The sequence below is a fragment of the Physella acuta genome, unplaced genomic scaffold (genome assembly GCF_028476545.2).
Source record: "Physella acuta isolate Inbredline_101_S28 unplaced genomic scaffold, ASM2847654v3 ptg000334l, whole genome shotgun sequence".
Taxonomy (NCBI): domain Eukaryota; kingdom Metazoa; phylum Mollusca; class Gastropoda; family Physidae; genus Physella; species Physella acuta.
Genome location: NW_026731853.1, coordinates 200,001 through 207,154, shown reverse-complemented (window position 1 = coordinate 207,154; position 7,154 = coordinate 200,001). Strand labels below are relative to the sequence as shown.

At 36.8% G+C, this 7,154-nt stretch overlaps 1 protein-coding gene across 4 annotated transcripts in view; it reads right to left on the bottom strand.

Moving 5' to 3' along the window:
• Window positions 1-1,453: 1,453 nt before the first annotated feature.
• Window positions 1,454-7,154, bottom strand: part of LOC131940858 (uncharacterized) — a gene marked incomplete at its 3' end in the record, with an annotated part of 25,953 nt that continues 20,252 nt past the window's right edge. For all 4 annotated transcript variants that reach the window (XM_059299752.1, XM_059299754.1, XM_059299753.1 and 1 more), the window contains 6 exon segments: window positions 1,454-1,696; window positions 2,626-2,727; window positions 3,964-4,022; window positions 4,186-4,227; window positions 4,654-4,704; window positions 4,945-5,176. In XM_059299752.1, the coding sequence (XP_059155735.1) occupies window positions 1,454-1,696; window positions 2,626-2,727; window positions 3,964-4,022; window positions 4,186-4,227; window positions 4,654-4,704; window positions 4,945-5,176 (729 nt within the window).

The window sequence follows — 7,154 nt, the reverse complement described above, 5'->3', positions numbered from 1 at the left end:
TGAAGTATTATAATTTTGTTCACTAAATTGAAACAGGCGCGTCCGCCGGCGCCCCTGCACGGTTCGATTTGGCGCCCTGGGCTATCATGTGAGCGCTATGCTGCATAATTTTGTTTTAAGCCGTGCGATAGACTATGGATAAGAAAGCTTACTATAGTCTTTAAGTTAATCAAATCCGGGCGTCCTCCGGCACCGCGACAGGGTGCTCTTTGGTGCCCCGGGCCTTCCCGTGTTCGCTATGGTACCTACGTTCGCGTAAGTGAGTTCAAAAGACTAAGAATAAGTTGGGTATTATAGTCGTTTACTAAGTTGAATCAGGCGGTTACGCCGCACGTCGTCATGGTGCGATTTGGCGCCCCGGTCTAGACTGTGGACACTTTGAGTTTATCTTTGCGTTTGTGTTTTCTTTGTATTTGAGTTTGGGTTTGCGTTTGTGGTTGTGTTTGCGTTTGGATTTGGGTTTGTTTTCGTTTGCTTTTTTTGCGTTTGTGTTTTCGTTTGCTTTTTTTCCTTTGCGTTTGTGTTTTCTTTGTGTTTGTGGTTGTGTTTGTGTTTGCGTTTGCTTTTTTGTTTGCGTTAGTGTTTGTGTTTTCTTTGTGTTTGTGGTTGGGTTTGTCTTTGCGTTTGTTTTTGTGTTTTCGTTTGTGTTTGTTTTGTGTTAGTGTTATGTTTGCGTTTTTTGTGTGTTTTGGTTGGTTGTGGTTAGGGTGGGCAACGCCGGATAAATGCTGATTACTAAACGCACAAGTTATGGTCCTTTACAGATACTTTTTTCAGAGATGCCAGTGCAGGGCCTGGCCGGGACGGCTAGTAGTGCATATAATTGAGTCTAATGAGATATTAGGGTCTAGGGTTTACTAATGTAAAGATAGACATTAGGGTATAGGGTTTACTAATGTAAAGCTAGATATTAGTGTCTATGGTTTAATAACGTAAAGAATAAAATAGAGATTAGGGTCTAGGGTTTATTACTGTACAGATAGACATTAGGGTCTATGATTTACTAATATAAAGCTAGATATTAGGGTCAGAGGCGTAGCGAGGGGAGGGGGGTGCGGATCGCACCGGGTGACACCATTTAGGGGGGTGACACCAAGGCAAAAAATAGCAAAATATATAGAGAAAAACTTGAGGGGGGTACAAATCGAAAGTTTGAGGAAGGGGGTGCAAATCGAAAACTTGAGGGGGGGTGGGTGCAAATCGAAAATTTGTCGCTACGCCTTGGGGGGGGGGGGGGGGTGACACCATTAAGTGCCGCACCGGGTGACACCCGACCTCGCTACGCCACTGATTAGGGTCTAGGGTTTACTAATGTAAAGCTAGAGATTAGGGTCTATGGTTTACTAATGTAAAGATAGAGACTAGGGTCTATGGTTTACTAATGGTTTACTAATGTAAAGATAGAGATGGAGTCTTTTGCTTTCTTGTGTAAAACGTAAAAAGTATAACATACTCAAATCTTGACTGTTGTATGACAAAAGATTCGAGTAATCTTTTTGAAATGTACTGGCATCACCAAATCCATTCTCGTTCATTTCAACGGCTTTATCTTTATGAGAATTCCCAAACCTAGCACTCATTTCTTGTGAAGAATTGTTTCCTTTCTGAGTATTCAAAGAGTCCAAAATGCCATTGTAGCTTCTACTGTGTAGTCTCGAGGCTGTACTACTACCACTGCGCCATTGTTGTGGGTTTACTTAAAAATAAAATGAAACAAAATGTTAGAGTTTCTAGGTTCATGTTAGATATCTATTCTTTAGAATTAAACGTTAGACATTGCCAGTGGCGTAACAACCATGTAACAAAGCTGGACAAAGTCCCGTGGCCTCAGCGCGTTTTAAAAAAATAAATCGAGTATTTGTAAACTCGTTATTATTTGTTTTTTGTTCTTTTTTTTTACATTTTTTAGCAGAAAAGGTACGCAGAATTTTACTCGGTTTTATCGATTTCCAAAACATAATGATATAAGATTTTTTTCCGATATTTTCTGCTGCACATTTTCGTGCCACTATCACATCTGCTAACTCGTAATCTTCAGTGGGAGGGGATTGATGGTGATACTGGAACATCACGGCACTATAGTAACTAGAACATGAGGTATGAGAGCAACTTCATCCACATCGCATCTGTTGCTGGGTACAGAGTTTCTTCCAGGCATCTCTTCGCCCCTCCCCTCCCCCGATAATATCACGTGTCCCCATTATCCCTTACATACATACATAAATACATAAATACATAAATACATAAATACATAAATACATAAATACATAAATACATACATACATACATACATACATACATACATACATACATACATACATACATACATACATACATACATACATACATACATACATACATACATACGTACGTACGTACATACATACATTCATAAAAAACGTACGTACGTACGTACATACATACATACATACGTACGTACGTACGGACGGACGGACGGACGGACGGACAGACAGACAGACAGACAGACATAAGGAAGCTGGATCTTTCTTAAAATAAACATAAGCTTGAAAAAAAACCGATTTAACATTTAATTTACTTAAATCAAGTCAATTTGATCCTAGCAAGCTTATCACAACAGGTATCAACAAATCAGGAAATTAATACTTATGCAGGAGTCGTCCAATGAGTCTAGAGATCTAATTCTTTCGGTGTTGTGACCTCGAAAGCCAACTGAATAGTTTGTATCCTTTTTCCAGCCGTCAAGATCTATTAACCAAAAGCAAAAAATTAGATTTTAAAAACTGCGTTTCAGAACTGTAGACCATTGGGCCTAATAAATGTGAAGCCTATGCATTACATAAAATGACGTAATGAACACCATGCCTGAAGTAAATTTTACCTTACATAACTGAGACCTCTTTACTATTTAGTATTTACTAATCATAGGGCCTCAAGCATTATTTTTCTATGCTCGATCCCTGCCAGTAGGGTCTCAAGTAATATATTTAACTTTGCTTGATCTGTGTATTTTCCCTGCCGGGACAACAGCCTCATGTTGTTACTGGGGCCTATTGATTTTTGTTGGTTCGAATCTCTTTTTTCTGATCTTTGCTGGTCTTAAGATGTGTAAGCTATGAGGTAGCATCGTACTGTACCCTAAATATCTAGTGGACGGCGGGAGAGTTCGCAAACTCTCTGACTTTTAGTTTTCCTGCGAATGTCCATTTGACGCTGTTCCCAGAACTGGTAAAGGTTGGACGAGTCACCCAATATCGCACCACCAGGAAATAAAAAGGTAACAAAAAGAATACTTGTAAAACACTCAGTGGTGTAAATCTACACTTTCAAAACTAAGAATTGTCCCCGCTTTTTGACAACTTCACTAGGAGGTCCCTCTTTGTTTCGGCTGGGATCTGTGCTGTGCTCCAGACCAATTAATTTATAAAGTCGATTTACTATTTCTTTCCACCTTGCTAGGATGTTGTCCTGTACTGGTGCCTTGTTTTTCTTTATACTATTTAAAGGCTTTAGGATTTTTCTGTCTGGTAATTTCCCCTGTTCTGATCTAGTATGGTTCTCCTCAGTGAAGTGGCGGAACTAGAAAAAGGTTGCAAATATTTTTTGGGCCCCCTATCTATATTGAAAATATAACTTCGGCGTCCAAGAAGACGAACTGCATTTGTAAGGGAGTAGTTTTAAATGTACTTTTATGTTTCTTGTGTTATAGTGCTACGTTAATAGAAATAGCACAACGCTCTGACGGATGTCCGTCCCTTGTGTATGCATCGCATAGGTGTGTATATGAATTTTCCCTCATTATTTTATACTGAAAATTTTACCCGTGACAGTATTAGATTCAATTATCCATTTTCTTAATTAGGTCTAATTCTTTAAAGCATTATGACATTGTAAAATAACTATCAACATTCAATTTACTAACTTTTTTAAAATACGAAAGTTTGACATCACAATGTTTTTCTTATTTTCTCACATGTAACTAACCTGCTTTTTGACAGGCTGCATTCGTCCAACTCATAGTAGCTAATTGATGACCTGAAACACTGAATGTTTTTTTAAAACACCTTACTGGCTTATAGACATTCATAAAATGGAAATGAAGCGGTAATATTTTAAAAACCTTACATATGTTTTAAAGTTTAGTTTTGGTATAAGCACATCTTGACCTATGACCTTCACCATTTGCTAATAGAAATTAGTGCTTACTCTGAAAAACTGTCCATATGGGCTCTTGGCATTTTCATATCACTGTAGGAAATTAAATTTTTTCACCGCATTAATAAAATGGACATCTTTAATAACGAATAGTTTTACAATAATAACACACAAACTGTCTTTTTAAGTAAGGTATATACAAGTGGTAAAAACAGATAGATGACAAATGTTCAAAACTTCTGTCAGAGAAGTAGCGTACGTCTTAACGTCTAAAATAAACAGGGAGTGATCTTGCTCGAATATTCTTATATAACACTGCGGGGATGGCAACTCGAGACATAGACACTATTTTTACAAGCTTTTAACTCCCTCTAATATCTAATATATAAAGTTCAATTCTGTATGTTTGTTTGTAAAATGTAATATATATATACAAGGCTGTAAATTTCACCCTTCCCGCTGTAGGATAAATCCTAAGATAATATTGATAGGTAAGTATCAATTATTAGGTCTACTTACAGGGCTGTAAGGTTGACTTCTGATGCGTTTGTTTTGCTAGAAATATGGGGTCTGAAATATAACATAAAAACTCAAATGACGAGTTCTCGTCTAAACGTAGACAAAAGGTTGCATATAATTTGTTATTGAAGCCGAAGATGTATCAACGTATTGCTTGGTTGTACGAATAAAAAGTTAATACAGGTGTTGATATGGGCTGGTGTAGATAAGGAAAGTCGCATTTTCGTGTGAGTTCATTGCAATCTAGCAAGTGTGTAGAGTAACGCTTGAATTTCCAACAACAATTCTTACCTTTTCTTTGCCGAAGTCTTCTTTGTGCAACACAGTGCTTTACGACTGTAGCATATTCCGTGTGGGTATAAGCAACATAGCAAAAGAAAGACTAAGAACAAAAGAATAGTTAAAGCTATGAAAAAAGCTGCCAAAAGGGCTGCCGCCTGTCGAGTAATGCCAGTGGGTGCAGCAACTTCACGCCCTTCAATTCCATCGTTGAAATCTTGGAAAATGATTGAGCTAATGCTCCCTGTAATTAAAAGATTATTTCAGTATATTATATTTTATCTTGGAAAAAAATTGTTGTGACTCTCATCGTATTACTTTCCCTGGTCACTCTGGTTCAAGGAGGGGTTGAGGGTGGTTTTTGAAAATATTTAAATTGAATTCTAAAATTATTTTCAACGGCTTATATTCAATACAAAAATATTACAATGAGTTTAATCAATGGTTCCCAAACGGCTTTAATTTTTAAAAATGTAAACATAATTGTATCGCTTGCTATATGTTTTAAATATTTTTAAAAAAATTAGTAAGATTACAAAGACTTTTCAAACCTATTGTCAACACAATGAAGTGCTAACTGTTCAGTTTTACAGTTATTCCGCTGTCGGTTAGGGCTAATCGTTTTAAAATTGGTGTGTGTATGTGTGTGTATTATACAGTGTGGTATATCAGAGGCGTCGCGAAGCACTGCACCGGGTGAAATCATTTACGGGGGTGACATCAAGACAAAAAAAATTGCAAGATATATAGAATAAATATTTGTGCTAGTTCAAAATCGACGTCAACGGGCAGGGGGGGGGGGGGAGGAGGAGGATCGACGACAACCACACCATTAGGTGAAGATACAAACTATAGAGAAAACAATGCTACACATAGCTGTATTAACAACCGACGATTGATAAACATCACGTAAATGTGAACACGCTAAAGCTTTCTTTTACTGGGGGGGGGGGGGGGGGAGAGACACCAACCAGAGGCGTAGCGACTTTCCTGGCGCCCAGCGCGAACTTTCAATTTGGCACCCCCCTCCCCCCTCCGCTTATATATATATATATATATATATATATATATATATATATATATATACATATATATATATATATATATATATACATATATATATATATACATATATATATATATATATATACATATATATATACATATACATATATATATACATATATATATATATATATATATATATATATATATATATATATATATATATATATATATATATATATATATAAATATAAATACATACATATGTATATACGCACGCACACACATATAATATATCTATCTATCTATATATACATTGTATATATATATATATATATATACATATATATATATATATATATATATATATATATATATATATATATATATATATATATATATATATATATATATATATATATATATATATATATATATATATATATTATACACACACATGTATATAAATATATATATATATATATATATATATATATATATATATATATATATATATATATATATATATATATATATATATAGATAGATAGATAGATAGGTAGGTAGGTAGGTAGGTAGGTAGGTAGGTAGGTAGGTAGGTAGGTAGGTAGGTAGGTAGGTAGGTAGGTAGGTAGGTAGGTAGGTAGGTAGGTAGGTAGGTAGGTAGGTAGGTAGGTAGGTAGGTAGGTAGGTAGGTAGGTAGGTAGGTAGGTAGGTAGGTAGGTAGGTAGGTAGGTAGGTAGGTAGGTAGGTAGGTAGGTAGGTAGGTAGGTAGGTAGGTAGGTAGGTAGGTAGGTAGGTAGGTAGGTAGGTAGGTAGGTAGGTAGGTAGGTAGGTAGGTAGGTAGGTAGGTAGGTAGGTAGGTAGGTAGGTAGGTAGGTAGGTAGGTAGGTAGGTAGGTAGGTAGGTAGGTAGGTAGGTAGGTAGGTAGGTAGGTAGGTAGGTAGGTAGGTAGGTAGGTAGGTAGGTAGGTAGGTAGGTAGGTAGGTAGGTAGGTAGGTAGGTAGGTAGGTAGGTAGGTAGGTAGGTAGGTAGGTAGGTAGGTAGGTAGGTAGGTAGGTAGGTAGGTAGGTAGGTAGGTAGGTAGGTAGGTAGGTAGGTAGGTAGGTAGGTAGGTAGGTAGGTAGGTAGGTAGGTAGGTAGGTAGGTAGGTAGGTAGGTAGGTAGGTAGGTAGGTAGGTAGGTAGGTAGGTAGGTAGGTAGGTAGGTAGGTAGGT